This window comes from Podarcis tiliguerta (genome assembly GCF_965153285.1).
Source record: "Podarcis tiliguerta genome assembly, chromosome: 2".
Taxonomy (NCBI): domain Eukaryota; kingdom Metazoa; phylum Chordata; class Lepidosauria; order Squamata; family Lacertidae; genus Podarcis; species Podarcis tiliguerta.
This window is the reverse complement of record NC_139535.1, coordinates 98,642,597-98,670,324: the sequence shown is the minus strand read 5'-3', so window position 1 is coordinate 98,670,324 and position 27,728 is coordinate 98,642,597. Positions and strand designations below refer to the sequence as shown.

General features: G+C 43.9%; 2 protein-coding genes across 8 annotated transcripts in view; one reads left to right on the top strand and one right to left on the bottom strand.

Moving 5' to 3' along the window:
* ARSG (arylsulfatase G) overlaps positions 1 to 27,728 on the top strand; it is a 114,217-nt gene that overhangs the window by 5,715 nt on the left and 80,774 nt on the right. For all 6 annotated transcript variants that reach the window (XR_014508025.1, XR_014508026.1, XR_014508027.1 and 3 more), the window contains exon 2: positions 24,214 to 24,366. The gene's annotated coding sequence lies outside the window, so the exon portion shown is untranslated. The remainder of the gene's footprint in view (positions 1 to 24,213; positions 24,367 to 27,728) is intronic.
* On the bottom strand, positions 350 to 15,296 carry SLC16A6 (solute carrier family 16 member 6). Of its 2 annotated transcripts, XR_014508033.1 has the most exons (7): positions 14,126 to 15,296; positions 10,569 to 10,810; positions 9,047 to 9,190; positions 8,142 to 8,270; positions 5,812 to 6,639; positions 1,903 to 4,033; positions 350 to 1,789 (listed from the first exon to the last, which is right to left on the bottom strand). XR_014508033.1 is itself a non-coding variant. In XM_083427652.1 (6 exons), the coding sequence occupies exons 2-6, from the start codon at positions 10,801 to 10,803 to the stop codon at positions 3,795 to 3,797; spliced, it is 1,575 nt and encodes a 524-aa protein (XP_083283778.1). In that variant the 5' UTR covers positions 10,804 to 10,810; positions 14,126 to 15,296; the 3' UTR covers positions 350 to 3,794. The 2 variants fall into 2 exon arrangements, 1 of the variants encoding a protein (XP_083283778.1); XM_083427652.1 differs by having other exon boundaries at positions 350 to 4,033.

Sequence of the window (27,728 nt, the reverse complement as noted above, 5' to 3'; positions counted from 1 at the left end):
GGAGAAAGCAAGATTGCTCCATCCTCCATGTGACAGCCCTTGTGATATTTGAAGATGGCTATCATATCTCCCCTCAGTCCCCTCTTATCCAGGCTAAACATACCCAACTTCCTCAGCCATGCCTTGTAAATCTTGGTTTCCACCATTTATCATCTTGGTCTCCCTCAGTTTAGATACTATGTTGTGTTCACGGCAGATCAGATTTCCAGAGATACCAGAGCTTGGGCCATTTGTGTGTTTTAGTGTTTGTGAGATTGCCGTAGGTTTTTCATGAATAAAACTTGCTTGGCTGAAAGGCACGTGGGAAGACGGAGGAGTAAAGAGGAATTATTAAACTGAAACGTGAAGGTTGATTTCTTTAAAAAAAAAAGTTTATTGCAAAATTCAGTGTTTGGTAGCACTTCCAGAGTTCACTAATTACAGTACAGAACAAACCAGCAATCCATGTTATAGCCTGATTTTGGATCTTTTGTGCACACAAATATGCTCTTAGTCATGCTAATATAGTATGTACTTGGAACAATAACTTACGATGTGGTCAGTTACACACATATTATTTAGTAATGGAAATCCTTGTATAAAGAAGAAGATACAGTAGAACCTTGTTAAACTGCAGGACAGCTAGGTTTCCCCCACATACACAGAATGTGCTCCTTAGCCGTTTTATCTTCAGCAAAGTTGCAACAGCAAAAAGTACTGTACTGAGGTCTTTTATTACGGAGGTAAATTTAGCCAATTTAGTATGTTAACTGCTTTTCTAGAGGTATAGTGACAAATGATTCATAAGGTAAGCTTGCGAAATAAATAAATAAATAAATAACACATTTTGCAAACGTACGTTTCATGTTTTGTTCATTTACTTGCTAGTTCCAGAAAAGTGACCCACCTCCCCATTGGCGATGGTTCATGTCTCCCACTTGCGGCCGCAATTTATCAAGGTTCTGCTGTACATTATAAAGTGCTGAAGTTATTCAAAGCACACTAAACTGCAGTTGTTTTCATGCAGTTTTCATGCAGTGAGGGAGGAGGGTGGATTGCAAAAGCCACTCCTAATGATAGAGCACCCTTCCCCGTGTTTTTTTTTGGGGGGGGCAGCTTAACATCCTGAATTGAAATGACTCGAGTGGAACATACTTCCAAATAAGTATGCTTAGGTTTCAGACAGGTACAGGTACAGTGGTATATCCGGTTGCAGATGGGATCTGTTCTGGAGGTCCGGTCAGATCCCAAGGTTTCCACAACCTGAGGACCCCTTCTGCGCATGTGGTGAAACCTGGTAAAATACTTCCGGGTTTGCCGAAGTTTACGTAACCAGACGGTTACGTAAAGGGAGGCACAACTGCATTTCAATGTTAAGGACACTTAGCTTGCAAGTATATTCCACTCTAAAGATCAACCAGCATCTTCGTAAATGGGTTTGAACCTTAAACACACTGAAAGTGCAAGGACCTCAAAAAATGTATTCGGGTGCCAGTGGTTGCTCTCTCTTAAAATTGGATTGTCCCTCATTTCTATGGCTGACAATGCATAAGCATCTTAGCGCAGCAGTCAGCATACAATGCCACTTCTACTGAAATACTGAGATGCATTTGAATCTGTACTGTGTGTATCCAGGACCAAAAGAAACATTTTTATTTTCTCATTTTGTCCCCCTGAGTTGTCTCATTGACAAAAAAATTGCGTAAAAGTGGGACAAGCAAGCTTGTGTTACCACTGATAGTTATCTATTGAGTGTAAGTGAATAGCTGACACGTTGCCTTGTTTAATCATTCCCTTTCTTTACACATAACTGACTGTTAATGGGAAGCAAACCCAACTCTGGGGCCAATTGAGCATCCAGGGTGGTGGCATAATCATTTTTAGGACCAGTTATTTGATGCCTGTGGCAGCTGTTGAGTACACTTGTTAAATTTAAAACAAGAATTACACTGCAAGTTTCTTTTTGCTTTAGGTTCTCTCTAGTGATCCGTGTGCAGAATTTAGCTGTTGTGAACATTCACAAACACATGAGACGCCAAGGCCCAGTTCATAACGTTTGGCTCCATGTGATCCCCGGTGTGCCTGCTTAGGGGCTCATAGCCCAGTGTGAGTTGCATGGAGTTGATGATTGCCATGTGTGTAGTCATGACTGCTCAATACAGGGACCGCTTTCAGTCTTGCAAATGGCAGAACTTTGGGCTATATGACACACACACACACACACACACACACTGTCAGTGCTTCCATGCAGCTCAAGGCCCCATACAAGGCAGTGTCTGTAGGCTTGAGCATGTCTTGCACCACCTGAGAATGTGAAACCTATATACTTTGGTGCAAGCCTGGCTCAAGCCTACAGGTGTAGGGAGACTCACTGTGAAAACTGAAGGTCTGCTTCACAACATACAAAAAAAGAAAAGGAAAGGAAAAACAACCAACATACAGTAAAAAGAAGGTATTGTCTTGAAAATTCTCTCACTAGATTCAGCAAATCGTTTAACCACTGGGTTCAGTTTTACTCAACAGCTGGAACTATGATTCCTGTTCAGGACTGAATTCAAGAACAGCATGTTTGCGTGCCTTGTGTTTTTGTGTTTTAAAATAGTTTGTCTCGAAAAGAACAGATAACACTGCTACCTACACCTTAAAAAAACCCATATCAAGAAAGTTTTACAAAATATCAATGCATTTAAAATACCTGTGAAAAGTGTTAACCCCCTACCCCCCCACACTTGCCCATACAGACATTGTCTAATAGTCTTAAAATAAATAGGTAATTTTATTTTATATTTAAAAAAATGCAACCAAGTTGGTTTATCTAACTACCAAAAGAGAACATGACTTCAGCAGTGCTCAGAGGGAATCCCCACTAAATTTCAATGAGATGGGAAATCTTAATGAGGGACCAGGAAGGGCTGGAGCAGTAGTCTTTTGCCCTGCCAGTTTGGGGGTAGAAGAAGAGGACCATTTTGGGGGAGGGTCTTTTTGGGTATGCAAACTCCAGAGGGGTCCAGCTCAAGTCCCTCTCTGCAAAACAGGCCAATTTAGAATCCAGTAGATCCATGTCTGGCCCAGTTCTAACCCAAAGGGACCCTGTCCAAACTGTAAGTGAGCACAGGATTCCAGCCCTAAGGTTGCAGTTTGTATGCCCACTTTTAAATATGCCCTATTGAAAGCACTGAAAAGTTCTGAATAAACATACACAGGGTTGGACTGTATAAGCGTTAAATCTGGAAAGATAATGGTCCCATGAAATATCCACAATAACTGGCCATAAAAATAGAACAGTAACCTCCAACTTCCCAACCTATATGAAGTTCAAACAAGTTTTAAAAACAAAACCCTGTTAATTCTCTTCGATATATCATTTAGCTCAACCCCCTTTACTCCCCCCATTCTCTGAAATTAGTATCTACTCTTTAACCTGATTTTAAAACAACTAAAAAGTTCAAAATATCTTGTTTTGTTACAAGACACATCCTTGCTCTTTGTGTAATGCAATAGTTGGTTTCTTCCCCGTGATTTTGGAATTGGGAATACGATAGCTTGAACCACAACTTCATGCTAGATAGGAGTGCGCTTAATGGAGGTCAGTGGGGGGGCATCAGAATTTGAGGTGTTTATACAAAAAAACTATCTAACCATAAATCTTTCTGAAAGGGTTGATAGCATCTGTTCACATTTATGATTTTGCATTCCCTTTAAAGTGTAGATTTGAGAAGGTGGATCAGGGCTGATGTGCTCTGCCCCCCCCCATCTAAACTCTGTGTGTGTGTGTGTGTGTGTGTGTGTGTGTGTGTGTTTGTGTAAAAAAATATTCAGGCCACGCTATCACTGCTTCTTGAAGAATCCTCGTTTTTTCCAAGATCAGGCTCTATAAAGTCTTCTGGTACATCCTGCAAAGGCTTTGACACATTCTCTTCTACTGGGTCCTTCTTCCTTTGACGTACCTTCTTGCAAGGCCTCACCAAAGAAAGGAACACGGCAGCCAGCAGCATCCCAGCAGCACAAGAATAGAATGCAGAGCTATAGTTCTTTGTGGTATCCACTAATATACCTGTAAGGGTGAGAGGGGGAAAAATATATATTGAAACATCATGTCAAAAGCTGCGTTTTGTACAAGCCTATAAAAATCTCTTTGTACAAGTTCATTTAAACATTTTGCAAAGTAGTCCAGAGCTGTAGCTATGGAATGCCTAAATGAAGTTTGAGGATTTTATGCAAGAGTAATTTAAAGGAAGATACTAGATATTATTATTTACTATACTAGATGATTTAAAGGAAGATACTAGAGGGAAACGCTGAGGGAGAAGTGCCACTTGTGCATAAACAACATCTCTCCTCCCCCTGCACATATCATTAACAGTAATGATGATGATGATAAATAATTGTACCCCGCCCATCTGACTCTGGCAGCATCCAACATATCCAAAAGCATCTTAAAACTTGGCACTTCTCTCATGCCATATCCCTTCATTTGCAGGGTTAGAGTTCTGTGGGTAATTTCTAAAGCAAAATAAAATGTATACTGCAGCCACTACCTCCCCCAAATTACTTAGAAGATGGGCTTGCAAAAATCACTGGAAAGAATGACCCTTTTGACTAAAGTACTTCCCAGTAAGTGTACTCTGGATTTTGCCCATGATTTCCTATGACCTCATGCTTGTAAACAGTTTTCGGAATGTTGTTGCAGTTCCTGAACTGCAGTTGTAAAGCGAGCCTTTTGCAAGCAAAGGTAATTAAAAGTCATTCTTAAAAAGAGTATTACCCCACCAGTGCAAGGCTTTCCATGCGTGTTGTGGTAGCTATTAACAACCACATAGAATCACGGCTGTCTAGGATAAACAGGTTTTCTTAAGGAAGAAGAAACTACTAAAGGAAGAGACCCCCGCCCCCCCTTATTTAATGTCTACTTGGAATAAGTGAAATGACCCCTTCCTGTTTGTGTTGTTGATAGCATCTGTGTCTTTCAATCAAATGCGTTAGCTGATGCCCTTCTCATAAGCCTTTTGCATCATTTAGACCTTTCCCCTTCAAGGAGATTGAAGGGTCCCCCATTACCTATCCCCTCTTTGTTCTTTGCTTACTTGCACTTGAATTGAAAACAAGAATGGCCTTGGGCAGTCACCTTCTCACCTGATTGTCAATTCCCACCATAATTCTTCTGAGGAGTAACGCACAATAGAGATTCTGAAGCACGTTGTAAATTAAAAGTACTATACAGTCATACCTCTTGTTACGTTTGCTTCAGGTTACGTGTTTTCATGTTGCGTCCTGTGGCAACCCGGAAGTACCAGAAAGGGTTACTTCCGGGTTTTGCCGCAAGCGCAGACGCGACGAATTGCGAGCCGCACGTGCGCAGGTTGTGTTCCTTTCATGTTGCGAACGGGCCTCGGGAACGGATCCCGTTCGCAACCAGAGGTACCACTGTACTAACAACAACAGTGCCAGCAGTCAAGTTGCCTTTTGTCTATCCTTGGAGATAGCTGAAATGTGTTGTGAGGAAGGGTTTTCTTTTCGCTTAGGTGTGAGCTACTTAGTCTCCAGCAAAAGGTAACCTGGATGGCAGTAATGAGGCTAATTTATTTAAGGGTGCTGATGGCAACTTGGTTTTCTGGAAAATGTGCATGTGCTGTTGTGTAGTGTCTTCCAAGATGCAGCCGTTTCCTTTCCAATTGCTCACCTGCTAGCCACTGTTTTCCATGAGTGCTCCCACATCTCTCTATTGCTCTCGCCCTTAGCTCACTCTAGTTGTTTGAAAGCATTTGTTCCCTTTCCCACTTGTTACCTAGCTAGAACAGAAGTTAAGAACAGTTGGGTGCATCTCATTTTTACCTGCAAGGGGTGGTCCAGCCAACCCCGATAAACTTTGAATAAATACGTAAACTCCCGCAGCAGAGGACATCTTCTCTATGCCGACGACGTCATCTTCAGCCAACATAGGGATGTGTGTGCCTGCCACTGTCCCAAGCATGAACCCGAAGTAAATGCTACATATCATTAGTCCCCAAAAATTGTATGCAAAAGGGAAGGCAAAGAGGGCAATATCCAGCAGAATGACACAGATGAGTTCAATGTAAATTTTTCGGATAGGCTTTTTGTTGAGGACCCAGCCGGCGCTGATTCTGCCAAAGACCTCGGCAATTGCCATCGCTGAGAGTATGTATGCGGAGTGGTCCTTGTTTATTCCAAGGCTCCTGCTAAGTGGAATGATGTATAGGGAAGGAGCAAAGAATCCCAGAGTAGCAAATAAACCAAAAAGTGCATAACAAATAAAGCCATGGTCTTTCATCACAGAGAAGTCTAGGAGTTGAGGTTTTGGTTCCTTGGCAGGGATGCTACTAGCTTCTATGAGCACCTCTGTGATTTCCTTTGGTGGTCCCTGGCTTTTCAGTTCTGATTTGGCATCTGCAGGCGTGTTGCGAGGTGAGGTAGTTACTTCTACTCCTGAGTCAATGGAGTCTATGGAGGTGCGTGTCTGTTCATTTTCAAGCATGTATTTTGTCTCTCTCTGCTCTTCTGCTGCCGACACTCTCACTTCTTCCTGCACTTTGATTATGATGGGCCGCAGCAAGAATCCACAGGCCACAATTCCAAGCTGCAGTAGACCAACAAACAGGAGGCTATGCCTCCAGCCAATGTGCTCCTTCAAAGCAGTGATAGCTACAGATAAGAAAAAGTAAAACACATCTTTCACTGATTGAACAGGAAGCTCTGATTTACAAAGGTAACACTGAGGCTCAAGTTTTTAGGGTCAAGTTATGCCCAAACTTGTTCATGGTGTCTCCTGCGCACTTGGCTGAAATATTTGGGACCAGTTTTGGCAGTATATGAAGCAGGATCTAAGATATAAGAAGAAGTTAACAAGGGACGAGGATTCATGCACCGCCTGGCCTCCATAGAACAAGCCATTTCTCACATATGCTATGCAGGAAAGCAGGGATGACGACAGTACATATCAGCTCAAACTAGGCACAGACACTGTCTGCTTGTTAGGGGGTAATCTAGTGCAGAGGTCTTACTTTCTCAGGTATGTTAACCTACACCTTCTGGAGAAAGCGATAGGGAAGGTATCTTTCTCAACTGCATCAAGATAGAAGGCAGGCTCTCCCTTATTCTACAACACAGCTGGAGATGACACAGTTTAAAAGCAAAAGGGAGTTTTTAAAATGGCAAAAGGACTAGGAGAAAGCACAACTTATCTTAGCACGTTTGAGAAGGCTTGATGTAATCCAGCTTTTTGAGATCTTAGGTTTGGGATTTCTCAAGTGAGAAACCTTCTGGTTTCCATATCAAATAACATTTCATATAGGCTCTGCATTATTCCAAGGTAGCTGGGGTTAGCGCTTAGCGCTAATTTTAGCTTGGAAAAAATTGTACTGGGAACCCACCAGATTGTATGTCATCGGGTTGCTATGCCCTTTAAAGTTTGTAAAAATAGTGCTAGGCTGAGAATAGGGGCGTAGGTTTGCCAGTAGTGGGGGGCGGGAATAGTCTGAATTCAAATCTAACAACCAGCAGGATAGAACATAATTACAAAGATGGGAACTTTGCATTTTCTCTTCTACATGCTTTCAAGATATAAAGGGTGCTGTGGTTATATTTATCCCCCATTCTCTGTTCCCAACAATGTATTTTTGCACCTCCACACCTGTGACTTTCCAACTGACTATTCCTGGGAGTCCACATAAGAGTGGAAAGATGATTTGGCTCTAGCAAAGGACCATGCATTCTGAAGGCCTGACTTATATCTTCTCTTGACCGATTTCCTCCCAAAGATGTAACAGTTCTTTAATGGAGGTACAAGGATATTAATGATCTGTGCTTTGGTGACTTGATATTCTGAGACTAACTGCAGAAGGCATTTTGGCTTCAGATAAGAGTTCTCTGGATTCCCGGCAAGGAGCAAAATGACCCACTGAACCATTATAATCTGAACTTTGGGGAGCCTCCACAACCAGCTCAGAATTTGTGTGCTGGAACTAGCTGAAGGGGTCCAATTTCCTCTACACCACCGTGCCCAATCCCTGGATTAGATGGCCCTTAATCAAGCATTTGGTGGGAGTAAGGCCACACCATTAAGCCAACTGAGCTGTTTTAACATGTATTTAAGATTCAAGTTAACATTGTGATCATGGGAAAATCTCAGAAGGGTGTTTCAGTACCTGGTGCAAAAGAGAAGACAGCAAAGCATTCTCCTGTGGAAGCTACCGCTGTGACTAATGAACGCTTCTTGTCAAAGTACTGTGACAGAATGGTGACTGTAGGCAGAAAAGCAAGGCAGTATCCTAAGCCTATAAATAAAAGCCAAACAAATGCTATTAGTGCATGACAATAGCGGAATTGCAGACATTGGATGAAACCATTTCATTAGTGTGTGGTTTTTTAAAACCACTCACTCTAGACCAGGGGTCAGCAACCTAAGGCCTATGGGCCACAAGCAGCCCACAGGGGTTGTTTAACCGGCCCACGAGCCACCCTGAACCAAGCTGCCTGGTCAGCGAGTCCCTGCGCTGTGCTAAACTGTGCAGGGACTTGCTTCCGCAGCACCAGAAATCGTGTCTGTGAATGTGCAGACACCAAAAATTGTGTCTGCGCAGACGCAGACCCCGGAAATCGCATCTGCGCACATGCGATCTGGCCCATGGAGGTATTTCCGCTGGAGTGAACTGGCCCAGGTGAGGTAAACCTTGCCAACCCCTGCTCTAGACATACCACCCACAATTAGTGATGTTGCTTGCTAAATATTTGCAAAGTTGGCCATTTCTTATTAACAGCAAGCGTAATTTTTCAAGCTATTTGAATGCATCATACCAGGCTTCTGAGTGAGGTTATCTGTTTAGTTCTACCCATCTATGATACTGTTAATAACAACCCAGGTAAGTTTCCATAAAGCCCAATAACTCCACAAACCCAACACCCACCAAGAATTAGTATTAGGAGGTGGTTTTCCAAGATTTCTTGGCCATTATGAACCTGGAGGACTTCCAGCCCTGAATATAAAACATTTATCTGGGGGGGGGGGGAGATAACTGGCAATTTCACTAGACGATGGACCATGTTAACTTACCTGAGACTATGCCAATGGAGATGTACATTTCGACAACTGTGCGTGCAAAGGAGCCTGTGACCATTCCAGTACTGATCAGTAAACCTCCAATCACCACCACCAGGCGATGACCAAAACGATTAGTCAGTACTGTAGAAAGAGGAGCTGCAAAAGAGGGAAACAATTTTTTTCCAACATGTACCTCTTTCAAATTACAATAGCGACTCTCATCAAATGCAATAATAAGTTTTGCTGGCTTTTTATTATATTACAAGTGGCACTGTAGTATTTCTCTTGCATAAACCATGGGTTGGTGTTAATTTAAAAACAAAGGGCCTAGCTGCTATTTCCTTTGTAAAAAAAAAAAGTGCTTTAGTTTTAGGCAAATTCCAGGTTGGCAGAGCCCCAATTAACCCCCTGGCAGACCTTTGTACTAAGTATGAAATAGCTGACACCATGTAGGTCAATGTTCCAGTGATTCAGTTTCAGTTCCACATTTGCTTTTCTTTGCTTTTCCAGAGGACCAGTAGACAAGGGCTCAAGTGAAATTTGCCTTCTGTCAGTAAACTTGAATTAAACTACCATACAGAGCAGATGCTAACACACATAAATTGAAGGGAGACTGTTTCCCAGAAGGTTAACTAATGTGATTTAATTAACTCGAAAAAACAACTGTTAATGTCAGAAACAAGCCTTCATTGTTCTGGTCCCTTTTTTCAGACTTATCTTCCCCTAACCAAAGAACTGGTTTGATTGAGTTGCCTTCTTGGGATAAACACTAAGGAGCAGTGTCTGCTGGGAGGAGATTCCTCTATTCTAGCCACACTGAAACCAGCTTTGTCCTTCGCTTTAACTCTCCATGCATTACAATGGTGGAGGTGGAGCAAAAGTATATTGTGCCCAACTCTTAACAATGCTTTCTACATCTTCTCTCTGATTATCTTGCCCTCTTGGTCCCTTCACTCTCTTTAACATTTCTTTCATTTTCTGCTCTTACAGAAGCACTTCTAAATCCTTGGAAGTGTCACAACTGACCTTGAAACTTAAGCAAAATTGTGTTCTTATGCATCAGCTCTAGTTGTTAAGCCAGCCCTATAAATGAGGGGAGTCTGAGAAACGGAGGCTTTTAAAAGTACTCTCAGTCTGTGTATGTAAACAGGGTGTCCAATGAACCTCTGTGTGCATTTTGCTTGTCAGTGTTTGCCAACAATTAACATAGTACGTGGATACCATACATACAGTTTCTAGGACTGCGATATATGTGCAAAATTACAGCCGTACAGCCACACGATCCTAAGAGCCCAGACTTCTACAGTGTGAAAAGGGATAGCTCAGTCAGTAGAGCATGAGATTCTTAATCTCAGGGTTGTGAGCCCCAGGTTGGGTGAAAGATTCCTGCATTGCAGGGGGTTGGACTAGATGACCCTCATGGTCCCTTCTAGCTCTACAATTCTGTGCTTCTATGAAATAATAGGTAGGCACGCTTCTCTTTGCATAGGGACCAAGGCTCTAAGTTTAAACACAAGATGTGCTGCATGCTCACCTGTAAATGTTAGTACAAAAACGCATATTGAGATAATCCATGATATCCTGCTGTTGCTTTCATCAAAACTTTCCATTAGGTCTATAAAGAAGACTCCAAAAGACTTGATAATGCCGTATGTCAGGGCTTCCACAAAGAAGAAAGCAAAAGCCACAATCCAGCCCCATCCTCCATCAGGCACTTTAGTATAAACATTGGGAGCAAGGCATGACATTCTTGTTGCTTTGACAGTCATTTTTAACCTGGAATGACAGGGAGAGACAGAAACAGAGCGAGATCAGCACATTTTCTAAGAACATCTCATATGACTGCTTGGAAGTAGGCTTACTCAATTCAGTGGGGCTTACATCCTCCTAAGCATGCTTGGGATCACAGACCTTGTTACAAAAGGTAACTTGTCTTTTCCATCACACAGAGATTTTCTGCTGCTTTGGGACCGTATCCTAATGGAAACATTTCCCTTTTAGGATAAGATCGAACTAGTTGAATCAAGAATCAGAAAAATATGTTTCATCGTAAGGACCAGCTGGTTCCATTTAAGAACAAGCAATTAAGAAGCAGTCATCTGACTTAAATACAGTGGAAAGGAGGTAATTTAGTGAAAAACCCATGACAGACCCAAAGGCCCTGTGAAATTTCACAAATGCTGTGAAAGGGTTCTCCCAAACTTGCAGTTTTGCATTGCATAAGCAGACAGATGGCAACCCCTAGAAGGGACTCTGCATTCCATCCTTCCTTCCAGACTTGAGTTCTGTCGCAGCCCAAGCCTATCTATGATTCTAGTCAGCAGTTGCACATGCTAAGGTTTCTGGATGATGTTGATAAAGGACCTACACTGAGCTGCTTGGTGTTGACTCCAAGACAACAAAATCAAGCCAACTTGTTTCTTGTGCTGCTGCTTTATATAACTCCTGTTTATTTGGATCCAGCTAGGGACTTCCTCATTGCCATCTAGGTTTTCTACATATTGCTAAAACTTTTGAGGTAACTATTTTTTAAAAAACAAAAATAACTATGCCACTATTCTGCATCACATGCATCCACAAGCTAGGGAATTCAGACACACTTGGCAAATCTCCTTCGTGTTAGAAACTCAGATATATGAGTAAATCTCCAAAGGGCACTTTAAACCTAGGTTGCGGTCGCCACAACAGAATGTCTAGGCGTCATTTTTCTGCAATGGGGTTCTTTATTATTAATAATTTCATTTCTATATGACTTTATATTTTAAAGAAATAATCTGAAAGCAGTTAAGAGAAGAATCTTAAGTAGCACTTTGCTTCCCCCCATATTTATTTACCTTCTTAATTTATATAGCTGCCCCATAGCAGAAGTACTCTAGGAAGCCAGTGTGCTATAGTGGTTACAGCGTCCGACTAGGACCTGGGAGATGAGTTTTCAAATCCCCACTCAGTCATGAAGCTCAGTGGGTGATTCTGGGCCAGTTTTGTGGACAAATGTAACCCATTATGTGATCATCTTGCTCCCAGGATACCATGCAACCAAAACTGTTTTCAGGGTAGTAAATATATTTTCAGAATGCTCTGCAGAGACACTTGCCATAGAACAAACAACCCTACAATTAACTTTCTGCGTCTGGTCAGGTAGTCATAATTGAAGGGGGGGGGCTGGTTCACTGATTTGGGATTCTTCAGTAATTTACCTTTCCTCTGAATGCCCTTAAGCTGTAGTTTCCTAGAGGCAAGGTCTGGTTTGTGTTATGAAATATTGGGGAGGAGGGTGGAAGATGTCCTTCAGCAAACCTTCATCTTGCCTCACCTCAACAGCTAGCTTTTGTTCTTATCAGTTTTACTCATTTTAATTACTTAGAAAAGTCTGTACATGAGTTATGAAAACAATATCCAAATGCCCCCATTGTACGGCAAGTTCTGCTATACAATTATAACTGTTTCAAGTTTAACTGCATATAATATGTAATTGTTTATATATAATATATATTTTATCTTCTAGTTAATCTAATTGTAATGTATGCAGAGTACGGTGTGTCTAAACCATTGAGAGTATCTTCAGTGGGTTTACTTAGACATACCTTCATTTGCCTAGGATTGGGCTCTGTTGATTCTTTTGGTGGTAGTACTGAAATATCTAGTAGGTTATTTTCAGAATTGCTTATGGAGAGAATTTTAAATGCATTAAAACATGGTCAGCAACTATCTGAAACGTTATTTTCTAGTAACTTAAGAATGAATAATATTATTATCTTTTAAATGAATCCCACTGGCGTTGTACTTCTTTCACCTGGAGACTATAACTGGGCTGTAGATTGGAGGCAGTTTTTGAACTTGAGTTTGCAAGAACCAAATTAAAGGAAGATTATTTTTTATCCATCAAATCTAAATATATTTCAATGCCACCCTGTAATACATCATTAGATGCAAGCCAATAAAGGTATAGAATGCTTAGTAATATGCAAAGAATTAACTAGCTAGGAACAGCAGTTGCTATCTCTAGTAAAGCCTGCAGTGCGCAGGTGCTTATGAAATCACAGGACAGGACAGTCCCCAATGATCTCATGTTTGAAGGAATCTGAAGCCTATTTTTTCAACCACTCTGTGTAAAATAAGAGCAAGAACTCTTTTCAAATTGCAGTCTTGATGCAAACTGGCTAAAAAATATCAGTCCGATAAACCATATCAAGTAATGTTAGCATTGCAACAAATCCTCTGAAATACTGACTTGCAGATGAATTTTTCATCATGTGGGGCAGAAGGAAAAATACATTCATGGACTGCATTTTCGCTGTGACTGTGTAACGTGCTTGGCTATACAGAAGTTAAAGGCAATATACTCCGGTGCATCTGCAAGGCAGGTCTGGTTTTGAGAAAATACACTCTCTCATCTCTGCCGTGCAGGACAGGCTTAGATACCAGTTTGATCCGCTTCTGAGGAGTATCATACTGTGAGTCCCATTGAGGGCATTCCAGCCTCCTGCTGCTGCTCAAGCAAAGACCCGACTATAGCCTGGGTAACAGAACTTAAGCAGCATGCCAGGCAGAATCAGGATAGGATGATGCCTGCAGAATTTGCAGTCAGAGAGAGAAGCGAGGGAGACACTTTTGGCGCCCACCTTGCGCCATGCGGTTATCCTTAATCCGGTTTAAAGCGCCTTGATACCTTGTTGGAATGCAGAGTTGTCCAGGTCTATAGCGTCGCATAAATGACCCCAAGCCTAAGTTTCTTAAAGGAGGGGTGCCCAATGACAAGAGACCATACTATTGTGTGCAAAGAGGTTCCTCTAGGAATGGGGAAAATGCCTTCTTCTGAAGGGGGGAAAAACCCCAGCCCCCTCCAGCCTGAAGGGATATGGATGAGAAAAGAGCCCATCTACTTTCCTTGTGATGCAGGAAAGCTAAGCCCTCCATATGTCTGCATCACTTTGCACATCACAATTTAGCCGGCTCCAGAAGGGGCCACATAGTCTCTCCCCCCCCTAAAAAAAAAAAGTATGTGGCAGCAAATAACGTTTAAAAAGAAAACAAAAAAAGCTACAGCAGCAAGACAACCAAACTTCAGTGTCCAGAAGAAAAGCCACTTACCGAGTCGGTAGATGCTGCAGCTGCAACTTGGGCAGAGGAAACGGAGGAAGGAAAAAAAAGATTCCTCCCCGAGCTGCAGAGAAGTGCAGCTTTGGCCTATGACCCGGTCAGTAACATGCTGAGGTGGCCTGGGAACACGCCTCAGTTTCGAGACCCCTTTTGGAGAGGGTGGAGCTTGTGCCTCAGACAAGACCCTCTTCGCTTCGGCGGGGAAGAGAGGAGCAGGTCGCTGCTCCCCCAGCCCCCGTTACCCGACGCAAGGCTCTCTCCGCCGGTGCCAAGGCTGCCCCATGCCCAGCGGGGTGCACCGTCCGCGCCTAGCTTTTCGAGAAGGGGGGTCCCTGTGGGGCGCCGCTCCTCTCCTGCCTGCCAGCTAGCCAGGCGGGCTCCCTCTTTGCACCCCCCCTCCACCTGACTCTCCTCCGCCCGGTCCCTCTCGCAACTGCGGCAGTGCTGCCGCTGTGCTCGAGCTCAAGCTTTTTATACCGGCTCGAGCCGGTCTCCGCCGGCGGACCCGGCGCGCGCGGCAGCAGCAGCTCAGCAGCGCCATGTGCGCGCCGGGCCCGGCTTTGCAATTGCAGCGGAGGAGGGGCGGGCTGCTTCTCCCGCGTGCTCTGAGGGGAAGGCGGGGCGGCGCAGAGGCAGGGGCGCGCGCCGGGCGGCGGCATGGGGGTGAGGGCGAGAGGCGCTTCAGGTAGCGCGCGGGCCTCTGCCACGTCTGCTGCTTTTATGTCGCGCCGCTTTCCCTCAGACCCGGCGGAATAATCTTATTAAAATTTGCGCCGCGGGCGTTTGAGGCTCCTCTTCCAAGTAGCCCCTCTCCACGAGGCAATGCCGCTGCCTCTATTTCCCCTTCCCCCAAAAGCGGAGACATGATAGTCGATCGCCTCTGCAGCCGAGTATCCTGGAGAAGGTTGGGGGCAACGGCTGGAGAGCTCGCCTAGCCAGAGTCCCTCACTAGAGCCACCTTTATGTCCTTTCTCGAAGTTCGTGAGACTGGGCATCCCTGCCGACCTCTGGGGAATGGACATCGTCATGTGCCACCTCCTCTCTCGCCTATTATACGAACTAACATTCGCCCCTTTGCTGTGCCCTGTAAAGGATGCTTTCCTGTCAACGTCCTCAAGAGAGGATTCCGCTCCCTAACTTCGTCCTGCTGGGTCTCTGGAGTGAGGTGTCGAGTTCGAGTATTGCAGGGATCGTTGTGCCTTAAGGCAGGAGAGCCACTCCTTCAGCCAAGAGGAGCGCGCCCGGTTGGCCAAGTCTGCGCTGTAAGGTCCCTTAAGGTGAACTGCGCCGCAGGCAGGCAAGGCAAGCAGCTTTCTGCTCGCTGCAAGCCGCCTGGAATCGTCTTCTTCCCCGTTATCTGCACGGATTTCTTGCTCTCTTCCCCCCCCCCCACCGCGTGTTCTGCATTTTCCTAAGAATGTGCGCGCCTGTACATCTTGTATCTCGAGGGTCGGGACTTGGGAGCCGCTCCGTGCGCTCCTTATCGGCACTAGGGAGAGCAAGGATGGGCTTCATGTTCATCCCTATTGAGAGCAAGCCCTGGATGAGAGTTAGATCCGCTAAGCATCCTCGACGGATGCTGCCCGTGCCGGAGCCCCGACGTGAGCGCTTCCCTAAGGAATTAATGCGGAGTCGCTCGCTGCTTAAGTGACAACAAAACGCAGTTCTGATCCCCCGCAAGTCCTGTATAAAGAAATCGCAAACCCGCAGCTTCCTTGGGGTGGGGCTTCAAAGGAAACCAATTGCTAGATTGCTACCCTAAGGGGCTACAGGACTTATGTAGTGCATAATGAACTTTTTGTGTGTGCGCGCGCCCCCCTTTCTCCCAGCAATTTTTTTTTTTTAAAAAATCTGCCCCCATCAATGACAATTGTGTTACGCGCGGGACCCGGCGAGCGCCTCCTAGCGGCTGCATTGCCCGGCGGCGCTCTGTCGGGCACGAGCGCGGGCGCCCTGCTTGGCGGCGGCGGCGCGAGCGCGTTCCACTTTCCCAGGTTCGAGCTCGTGCCGCTGCAGCTGCTGCTGCTCGAGCCGATCCGGGCAGAACAGGTTTCTGCCAGTTTGGGTGTGTGTCTGGCTGTTGCTGTGTGTGCACACACTAGAGACTCGTAATCTCCCGGAAGCTGAGCTCTCCTTGTTGCATTGGGGAATGCTGGTGACTCAGTTGGGCTGGCTGGCGGTGCTTTGCAAAGCGCTCTGGGCAAAGCCGGGGGGCATCCTTCCTGGCATGGTGTCCTTTGCGTGTGTGCGCCTACACCCTTGGAGTCAGCAGTTTTGCAGTCTTCACTTTGAACCTTCGGTTCTGCCAGCAAAGTCTTTTGAATGTAGGAATGTTTTTGTTTTGTTTTTAATTCATTTTCTTTTATGGCTTTGGAACAAAGAAAGCTTTAGCAGGATTTTCAGAAATATTTGCCATCTCTGCTCATGAATGACCCCTGTGAGGTTTTTGTGGGTTTTTAAAAAATGAAGTTAAATTCCTAATACCAGCTCCTAACTTACTTGTCTTTACTGTGGAAAGGGTTAAGATGTAAGTCAAAACTAGACTAATGGCCCAGATTGATCACAGTATTGATTTTTCTTATTTTTGTAATGGATGTAGAACTGCAGCAGGAGAGGGTTAACTTTTATTTAGCGTTATGTTAAATCCAGTTGAAAACTAGCCCCTTTTTAAAAAGCAGTGTGCAGGTAAATCTGCCTTTGTTTAAAATAATTTCAGGGGTTTCTTTAGAGCAAGAAACATTCAAATGATTAGTGTGGTTTTTTTCAATGGCCCATGGATCTCAGCTCTATTTTTAAACAGTGACATTTTTTCAGTGGATTTTAAAAAGGTGATTGCTGGAGTGATTTTTGTTAAGGTTTCCCCCCCATAATTTGGTTTATACTGAATTATTTTTTTTACACCAGTATGTAAAACCCCATGCAGAAAACAAAGCAATATTCTTAATGACGTTCTGTTAGCTGCACATTAAAAAACAAAGGTAGCATAGTTCTATGAAATGAGCTCTGATATGTTTGTTCAAGGGGCCTTTGGAAGCAAATCCTTCTTATATCAAAGGGGCTTACTTGCAGTGAAACACATAAGGCTAAAGGTCTGTGAAATATTCAATTGAAATCAATAGTTACACTGTACCTATTGTGATGTTAAACAGCAAACCAGTATTTTCATTGCAATTTCTGTAGCAAAACATAAGGCTGCAGTTATATTTCCACAGACTGGAGTAACTCAGTGGGGATTGCAATAGGGGTCGCATCTCTGGAGGATTAGCTTGTTTTCGGTGTTAAAACTGTATTTCCAATTGTTACAAATGCCTCTTAACTATTAAGTAATTGAAAGGAACTAATACCATTCTGGACCATCCTTAGCTTAAAAAAGCAAGGTGGTCAACCAGAATATCTATGCTCTGTTCTCGCACAGCTGAAAACCTTACCAGAACCAAAACAAAACAAACTTAACAATAAATAGGAGTTGCTTATAAATATGCTAAAGGAATACAACTATCAGTATAATATACAGTTAAAACACAGCAGGGCAGCAGCAGTTACCATAAAAACAAAGTGATTAAAAGTTATAAAATGCCCACAAACTTGGCTTCAGGCAAGCCTCCATGGGTGTGGGAGGTGTTTTTTGTTGTTGTTTTTAGTGGGTGTGCCACAATTACTAAAAAGGCTTTGTTTGGTCACTGCTTGCCTGTCTACTACTCAGATGCAGAGGACAATATAGAGAAGGGACCTCTGAAGACGATAAACTTAGACCTTGAGTCAACTAAATCGTTGCACTAGCGGGAGCCAACACAAGTCCCACTAGTGCACAATTAATCAGTTAAATTGCACTCCTAATTAAAAATCCTAGTGGGGGCAAAATGTTTTGACCTGGCTCCTAAGAGATGCTGATATTGGTGCTTTCCTACCTTGCCTGCAGCCTCACTGAGAAATAGTGTTGGGAGTAATCTGCGTCTGCAAGATGCCAGCTTTTGAAAGGCTATGACCTGTCACAATGGAGACTCTGGCTGTACAGAAAATTGATTTCATTTCCTCAACTCCTGGCTCTCTCAGGGCTACATTTAAAAAAATAATAATCAAAGGCTGATTTCTGATGTTTATTCAGCCTCTGGAAGAGAACACCTTTTGGCCTGATAAGTTATTTACATTTCAAACAAAAAGGATGACGCTGTATATGTTTTTTTGTTCCTGCGTTCACTGAATTTCTTAATGTCCTTCTCTGAAGCATGTGCAGCTGGGCTGCTTGAAGAGCAAGCTCTGGTCAGGCTTGTTTTTATTTTACCAGTTTCTGCTCTCCCCTTACACAAACACACGCAAATGTACATGCTCATATGCGTGAACATAATCCCATTGCCATTTAAAGCACTGGATTCCTGAGCCCTGTAGTTTTTATCATTGCTGCTTTTTTGTATTTGAACTCTTGACTTTGTGCCCTCCTGTAGTAAGGGATAATAACTTCATTCATCCTTGAATGGTAAAATTAAACTCTATTGGTGGAAACTTGCCATGCTGCCATGCTGATCAAACACATTGTAAAGCAAACTTTTGCTTTGCTTAATCAAGGGAGAACTTACTAATTTTTTTTTTGTAAGGATGCCTTTGACGAGAAAACTTCTGCAGCCCAGAAAATTTCATTCTCACCAAATTTGCTAAGAGCAGAATAAATTGTGCAAATATCACACAAGTAATATTGTGGACTAGATGATCCTCTTGGTCCCTTCTGATTCTGCTATGTTACTTGAAGAACTGCCTGCATCCTTACTAATCTGTCTGTACTTTAAGATCTGTCCCTGAAGCCCTACTGAGGTGTAGGAATTATGATTTCACAGGACATGAGGTAAGCCTACTACTAATTTCGCCTTGCAAGAAACCCCATTTGACTTTGGTTGGTAGCCTGACCCAAGGGACTGAGGTTCCCCACCCCAGCTATAGAGAACTTTAAGAGTTACATGGGGAGGACCCCAAAATGGCCCAAGTAATCCCTTCTCGTAGCAATGTTGGTGAGACTTCCTGGTTCATTTTGAAGCTGTATTTTGGTCTTACTTCCTTTGTCTTTGGCCTCTACATCTCAAATATTGGCACAGCAGTCTGTTGGGAAGGATAGCACTTCACGACTTATTTCAACTCTCAACAGGAAGGCTGGTGTAGGGAGCTTGGAGTGTTCCTCCGTCCTCAATCCCTTCCAACTCGGCTAAGTTCTGTTATTTGATCCAGCTGCTCACAGGGGTTCCCAGCACCAAAGTTGAGAGAGGAGCGGGGAGGTAGAATGCAGCCATCCCTCTCTTACTTGCTCAGTTATCTCAGAATCTTGACGCACCAAACGTTATCACAATCCCAACTCCCATCAGCCCCCAGCCAACATGGCCAGCGGTCAGAGTTGAAGTTGAACCATATCTGGAGGGCTTTAAAGGTCAGTACCAACACTTTGAAATGTGCTCGGAAACGTACTGGGAGCCAGTGGAGATCCTTTAGGACTGGTGTTATATGGTCTTGGAGGCCACTCCCAGTCACCAATCTAGCTGCTGCATTCTGGATTAGTTGTCGTTTCTGAGTCACCTTCAAAGATAGGCCCAAGTATAGCGCATTGCAGTAATCCAAGCAGGAGATAACTAGAACATGCACCACTCTGGCGAGACCAAAAGTGCATTGTTTGCCGCTGAAATGTCCCCAAAGAGGAACTGGAACAGCAGTTGAATTCTCCCAGTTCTATAACTCCCTTTTGTAGATACGAATCCTAAAATTGCCACCTTATCTCCATATATATTTATCTGCACACAGATAGGTACCTGCTGTTGTTCTTCTAATGGAAGCTGAGCTTCTTGGGTCTCTTGTTTTAAAACAGATCCGACCAGAATCCAAGGAGCATCATGCAGAGCTCCACTCTGAGAGACACGTCCTCCTTGAAATACTCTGTACAAACCAGATTTCTCCCTTGGCTTTTAAATGAAAAGCAAAATGATAGTAGGCTTACCCCATTGCCAGTGTTGTAGAAACCGCTGTCCTCAGGGCTGGAGGACCAGTTAAATGCCTCTACAGAGACAATGACAGTGGATGGCTCTTCAGCTCCACAGTTTCAAGGAGGGTGATGAGGGGAGAACAAGGAAGATGTCTCTATACCCAACTCTTTTTAAGCAAATAAGCTTGGATATTTATAAGGGCTTAAACTCCTCCCCCAGAGGAATAACTTTGGAGAAGTTGCTCATCCCCCCTGCTAAGGTGCTGTCTTATATTTTTCCAGCATAAGCTAATAACTAACTTTACCAAGCTGCAGTATATAACCTTAGATTTCACCGGCCATTGAGGCTAAGTAGGGAAACGCTCTGGTTTCCAAAAAGATCCGGGCTGCTTCCTTCAAGCTATGTAAAAATGTCTTGGTGAAACAGCTGCTGCCCAAATTCTTGGAGGGGAAGCCCAGAAGCAGCTTGGCGGTTCATTGGGTGATACCCCTTGCATTCCTGGAGATATAATGTGGGGCACTTGGTCTCCCATTGGCTGCCCACCCAGGGCATAGGCACAGTTGCAAAGTGCAGGATGAAAATAGTATCAGAGCCAACAGGCGGAAGGAAGTATTCCAGGCAATTGCGAATGTTTAATGTGCATTTGTTGCATAGTTCAGGGCAGGGTGAGAAACGGGGGGCGGAGTGCAGCAGAAAATTTTGGTTTTCCTTGGGCGGCAAATCTTTCTCAACCTTGATCCCATGGAATAAAAATGTAATTTACAATAATTCTACGAGATGAAAAGTACTGCTTAAGCATAGCGTGCCTTCTTTCTGATGATACACAGGGGGCAAATAATTAGGAAGTAATTGTAAAACAAGAGAAGCTGTTAGGATTTTAGAAACAGGCACATTTCTTTTGCTGTTCTTGTAATCAGGCCTTTAACTATTTATATTTACTTATTTATATTTATATATTTATATTTGAATGTTTGTTTTTTTTAATTGTAGTCTTATCCATATAATGATAAATTTTCTGTTGGCTATTATCTTTATATCTGCTTCCAGAAAAGGAGGATCCAGACAGAGACCTGCCTTATAGCCCAGGCAGAGTTTTTCTTTGGGGGGGGGGATTTGGGTTTGGGGGCTCTTGGGCAAAATAGTCATTTGGGGTCCCTTAAATGTGTGGAAGCACATATACCGTAATTTCACTTAATTCTGTACGTAAAGCTGCAATGAATGTGTGAATAAATGCATCATTGTGGTCAGTGATGCATTGTGGTCAGAGCGGAGAATATTACTTAATACACATTATCAACACCACACTGTAAGTACATGAATACAGATCACAGCAGAAGGGAAAAAAGGCATTGTCTTCATATGTGATGTTCTTATGGAAACAGAAACAGAAAAGAAGAAACCCTCCTTAAAAAGCATATTGTATGACATATGGTAAATTGGTGACAGTCAGTTTACTGATAAATAACAGTATAGACAAGAGTCCATCCTATTCAATGAAATGAACTTCCTTCTTGGAAGTAAAGTCCTCAGCCAAGTCACTGTAATCCAGACTTCTCCCAATTTTATGTTCAATTGAAGTTGGTGCTAGTGCTGTCTTTGATATTTACAAGAGCATCAAAGATTTTAAATACCGTATTCTTTCCGTATACAAGACAATGAATTCCCCCCAATTTTTAAGGCAAAGATTGGAGGTTGTCTTATACACAGATTTATATGGTAAGTATTGGGTGAGTTGGCAAGGCACTCAGGGCCGGGAAATGGCTGGCGAGGCAAGGCTGTGCTGAGACGTGGGGGACTGAGCAGGGGATCACCCCCAAAAAGCTCCACAACAATAACGATTTCTAAATTTTGGGCTCCCAAAAGTAGGGGTCATCTTATACATGGGGTCGTGTTATACACAGAGAAATATGGTATCTCTGCAGCTGGCTGTCAACTTTCACAAGGCTGTTATCCTCCCCTATAAATAATAATGTTAAAAAAGCACAATTCTATAAAAAGCCATTTTATTACCCTTCGTGTCTGTTTTCTAGTGTTCAGTTTGCCCTTGTAATGGATTAAAGGTTAGGAAATTGAATGTTATTCCTTTGTTTTGTTTAACTAAAGATGTTCCCTGCTGGTTAATGTTCAGCAAGTCCATATATCACCACTTTCTTCCAGACAACAGGGCAGTTCCAACATTATCTCCTTGCAGTTCAGTTCTGCAGAAAGCGACAGTGTGAGTGATGTTGCAACATTTCCAATACAGTGGTACTTCGGGTTACAGACGCTTCAGGTTACAGACGCGTCAGGTTACAGATTTTGCTAACCCAGAAATAGTACCTCGGGTTAAGAACTTTGCTTCTGGATGAGAACAGAAATCGCAGCGTGGCAGCAGCGGGAGGCCCCATTAGCTAAAGTGGTGCTTCAGGTTAAGAACAGTTTCAGGTTAAGAACGGACCTCTGGAACGAATTAAGTTCTTAACCCGAGGTACCACTCTACAGTGGACACTTGGGTTGCGAATGTGATCCGTGCGGGAGGCACGTTTGCAACCCACAGCGGCGAGTCTGCACAACCCCCGGCACCCAGAAGTAACCCGTTCCGGTACTTCTGGGTTTCGGCAGGTCCATAACCCGAAAAAATGCAACCTGAAGTGTCTGTAACCCGAGGTATGACTGTACGTAGTTGATTTACAGTAGACATTTCTAGTCTGCTGTGCTAGAATTTCCTAAGAAGTGGCACCGTGTAAGACTGGCCATTGATACAGTTGGCTAGGAATTAAAGTTTATGTGCAAGTCCTCGTGAGTTCTCTGTGAATTGCAGAGAACAGGTCTGGCAGTTGGCAGGTCTGTCTCTAGACCCTCCTCCAAAGATGACCTGAGGCACATTGTTCCTTTAGAGGGAGCGTTTGTGTGTCTGTAAGAGGCACAAATCAAGTGTATCAGAATCAAGTGTATCAGAAGATAAGGTGGAAGTGTTACATGTGTGTTTTAGTGTTGCGATTCCAAGAAATCCCAGATTTGGCTGGTCGGTGACTCATACACGTAGCCATACCAAGCAAATTGGATTACATGATGACTCAGCGCTTACTCGGCAAGTTAAGGTTTGCATCCATGCCTGGGAACTAGTTTGGAAAAGAGAGAGTCTCTGCCCCCTTCGTGAGTCATGAAAGTAGTTTTCACCCACGGAAGCTCATGGAAAAGAAGATGATAAACTTATCACCACCTCTACAGTGCTGAGCTAATTTCCATTCGTTACTGTTTATTTTCCTTGGGCAACTGATTCACAACTTCTTAATGAATCAACCCACCCATTCATACAGTCTTAAGAGAGACACTTGCCAGTGCTGCAGACAGGACCATATATACTGCGTCAAGGCTGGAAAGCAAACTCCTACACAAAAGAAACAGAATAGTGGAATTCTGTGATCTGTAAACACTCTGCTACTGTTCTCTGCTTCCGCTGAAGCCCTTTCCCTGATTACAGGAAACTGCTCATGCTCCTTGTTTCCCCCCAACTACTGAGCATTTGATATTTTACCAAGCATTTCCCACATACTCTTTAAGTCTTCGCTGCCTTTCTTTCCCTTTTATTAAAGGTAAAGGGACCCCTGACCGTTAGGTCCAGTTGTGACCGACTCTGGGGTTGCGGCGCTCATCTCGCTTTACTGGTTGAGGGAGCCGGCGTACAGCTTCCGGGTCATGTGGCCAGCATGACTAAGCTGTTTCTGGTGAACCAGAGCAGCGCACAGAAACGCCGTTTAACTTCCCGCCGGAGCGGTACCTATTTATCTACTTGCACTTTGACATGCTTTCAAACTGCTAGGTTGGCAGGAGCTGGGACCGAACAACAGGAGCTCACCCCATCTCGGGAATTTGAGCCGCCGACCTTCTGATCGGCAAGTCCTAGGCTCTGGTTTAACCCACAGCGCCACCCGCGTTCCATTCCCTTTTATTACTTTATTTTATTTCAATATTCAAAGTTACACCATGCCACTCAGCGGTTATAATCCTATTCTACAATACTAATGACTCACCCACACTCAACGTTTATAATCACAGTTGTATTTTAAGAATTCCATCTTGCCCGGTTTCATTCTTTTTAACAGATTTCTTACTATGTTCTGCTATTTTTCTTCTTCTTAGACTTCAAGCCCTGCTGTGAACATAGCCTATGGAAAGTTACCAGAAGGGTTTTCCAGTCCTTGAAAGATTCTAAACTTCTGTCTCTTATCAGTGCCGTCAGTTTTGCCGTCTCTGCGTCTTCCAAGATTTCCATCAGCCGGTCTTCCTTTGAAGGTAATGCCGTAAGCATACTTCTCTTAACACAGCAGTATTCTAATCCTGGTTATTTTTTTATTTTTTTATTTGGGTTTTATAAAGAAGAATAATGTTGTACAAATAAGTATACCAAATCTAATCCAGCTCTCACTTCCATACACCACTACTGGGAACACCACAGTTTTAACTATACAGACCTTTGTTGGCAAGGTGATGTCTCTGGTTTTTTTTTAAGATGCTGTCTAGGGCAGCAATGATTGGGATACAATTGTAGGCCGGACACTGGATTTTTTCCCAACTAGAAATTGTAAATTGGTAAGACGCAGCGTGTTTTTGTTTTCTTTTTTAAGCCAAAGATGTGAAGGAAGAGAAGAAGAAAAAGAAGAAGAAGAAGAGAAAGGATCAGTGGCGTAGCGTGGGGGGTGCAGGGGGGGCCGGCCGCACCGGGCGCAACATCTGGGGGGTCGCGCTCGCACTCGCAGCTCTCTGCCCCTACCTGGCTCACTCACTCTCTCTCACTGCAGTGCTGGCTGTGCGAATCCGATCCGAGCCGCTGGGTCACCTCCCACTGTGGAGGGGAGGGTGCCAGGCGTGCGGTGCGGTGCGGTGCGGAGAGAGAGCGAGGGACTATCTGGGGGAGGGACAGTGCAGCGGGGGGGGTGCAAATTACTTGCCTTGCCCCGGGTGCTGACAACCCACGCTACGCCACTGGAAAGGATTGGTGAAAAGGGGGTCAAGCTGTTCAGTTGACAGCAGAATGTACTCCATTGGAAGGTAGTGGTCTCTCCTTCATTAGAAGTATTTAAGCAAAGCTTGGGTGGCCATCTGTCATGGATGCTTTAGCCGAGATTCCTGCATTGCAGGGAGTTGGACTAGATCGGTCCCTTCCAACTCTACAATTCAATGATTCCTGGACAGGATGGAAGAAGAGGAAGACTTTTAAAGCATGGGTAGGCAAACTAAGGCCCGGGGGCTGGATCCGGCCCAATCGCCTTTAAATCCGGTCCGGGAATCAGCCTGTTTTTACATAAGTAGAATGTGCCCTTTTATTTAAAATGCATCTCTGGGTTATTTGTGGGGCCTAGGAATTTGTTCTTCTTTTTTTCAAAGTATAGTCCAGCCCCCCACAAAGTCTGAGGGACAGCCCCCTGCTGAAAAAGTTTGCCGGCCCCTGCTTTAAAGTAATCATTTCTGACGCAGATAGGGCTCTCAGGCTACCTGTTCCAAGGTACTTCCAAACACGTCACAACCTTTGTTTTAGCTTTCTCAAACATTAAACCAGAAGTTCAGGCCAGGCGTCTCGCTTGCCCTTTAAAATAGGTAGAGCACAGTGTCCCCTTCAAAAAGAGAGAGAAGTGTTTGCTGTTTTGCAAGCCACATGAGAAATGCTTGCTTTCTAAGAGTAAACAGAGCCCTTTGCCAGAAGTTCAGACTGACTTAGGCTCATCAGTCAAAGAGAAGCGAGCCTGCCAAGCAATCTGTTTCGGGGGCCTTTTGATAACGCTGAGGATGTGTCAGAAGGAAAATGAACTGACATTGCTTGATATATCTATATATGTGTGTGTAACTTGGTATTAATGTAGCGTTTTTATATGCAACTGTGTATTTTTGTAATATTTTGTTTAAGTTGTCTGTTGTTGCTTCAGTTTTCCGTACACTGCTTGGAGATATGTTTAATATATTAACCATTATCAAATTGAATAACCAGTTATTGCGTTTTACTAAAATATTGAATGACAGGAGGAAACTCATGTACAGATGCCCTTTCTGTCTTTCATTTAACCACAGTTGTTATCTCCAATCGTTACACACACACATTCATTCATTAAGTTTGGCCTTTGACAGTGAACTTGAGTCTGGGAGGTTTGAGAACAGTCCGCCTCTGAATTCTTGGCTTGCAGCGGGTGCTTCTTGGGTTTTCTTCCTTTCCCCCTCTTGCTATCACAGGGCTTTGTTTTGTTTTGTTTATTCAAGTATTTACTCATGCCCCTCATTTAACTAGGTCACTCTTTTTCTGCCCCCCCACCCCTTGGTCGCATGGAATGACCTACCAATTTTGTATCTTCAGCTGCACATTCTTTCCCCAAGGTCATTGATACACAACTGGAAACATCTGTCATAATACTGGTCTTAGCAGGACTCAACCAGCCCATTCCACCCACCTCTAGTGACTGCTTATACTGACAATGTCCCGTACTCCTTGCTATTCAAGCTGGTTCTTTCTACTTTTCAAGTGCCCTCCCCTGATAACATTCATTCTGCCATTTCAGATTAGGCTGGTGCTGATGACTGCAAACAACTAACTTTCAGCCCTGGAAACTGAGTCAGTTTTGTCCAGTTACTCAGAAGGTTGGCATCTTGTAAAATGTCAGCTCTGACTTTGTAGTCTTCAGCTTTTTCATGCCCATGTGTATGCTCATTTAGTTATAAAACTGGCTCATCTGCTGGCTCTAATATAATTTCCGACATTGGGCTGGATGACCTTTGGGGACCCTTCCAGCTCTACAATTCTATGATTCTATGATTGCAACCCAGGGATACAATTTACTGTTCCATGGTTTTGATAGGATGGCAGAACCCTTTTGTGACAAAAGCCAAAATGGCCAGGGGTACAAGTAACATAATTCTTGGCGCAGGTAGGTAGCCGTGTTGGTCTGCCAAAGTCGAAACAAACAAACTAATTCCTTCCAGTAGCATCTTAGAGACCAACTAAGTTTGTTATTGGTATGAGCTTTCATGTGCATGCACACTTCATGTACACGAAAGCTCATACCAATAACAAACTTAGTTGGTCTCTAAGGTGCTACTGGAAGGAATTTTTATTTTGTTTTGTTTATACTTCTTGGCAGTTCTAACTGTGGGTACTGTTTTTGATCTGTGTTATAAGAAAAACTGCTCCCTTTCCCTTATGGGGTATTCCAGAGCCCGTATAGAGTCCTATCGGTAGGAGAAAATAACAGAGGCCAACCAGAGTACAGTGGTACCTCTGGATGCGAACGGGATCCGTTCCGGAGCCCTGTTCGCATCCTGAAGCAAACTCAACCTGCGTCTGCGTGGGTCGTGATTTGCCGCTTCCGCGCATGTGCGTGATGTCATTTTGAGCATCTGCGTGAGCGGCGAAACCCGGATGTAACGCGCTCCATTACTTCCGGGTCGCTGCGGAGCATAACCTGAAAACGCTCAACCTGAAGCACATTTAACCCGAGGTATGACTGTAAATTGAGAAGCAAAGCGGCTAGTAAGCCTGATCTTTATTAAAGGAACTGTTGCAACAGGGTCCCCACTCCCCACACTCAGGAGGGAGAACCCTAAACGATGGTGTGCAAGCCCTTTTATAGACTTTTGAAATTGCCCACCCTGTAGCCCAAGACCACCACCTC

Excerpts from the sequence above, each read along its gene's own strand:
- SLC16A6 (XM_083427652.1), bottom strand. The coding sequence starts at position 10,803 with ATGACTGTCAAAGCAACAAGAATGTCATGCCTTGCTCCCAATGTTTAT. Across the intron at positions 8,271-9,046 it reads CTCCATTGGCATAGTCTCAG|GCTTAGGATACTGCCTTGCT; the intron begins GTAAGTTAACAT and ends TTTTATTTATAG. Across the intron at positions 6,640-8,141 it reads TGTCTTCTCTTTTGCACCAG|CTATCACTGCTTTGAAGGAG; the intron begins GTACTGAAACAC and ends TCTTATCTGTAG.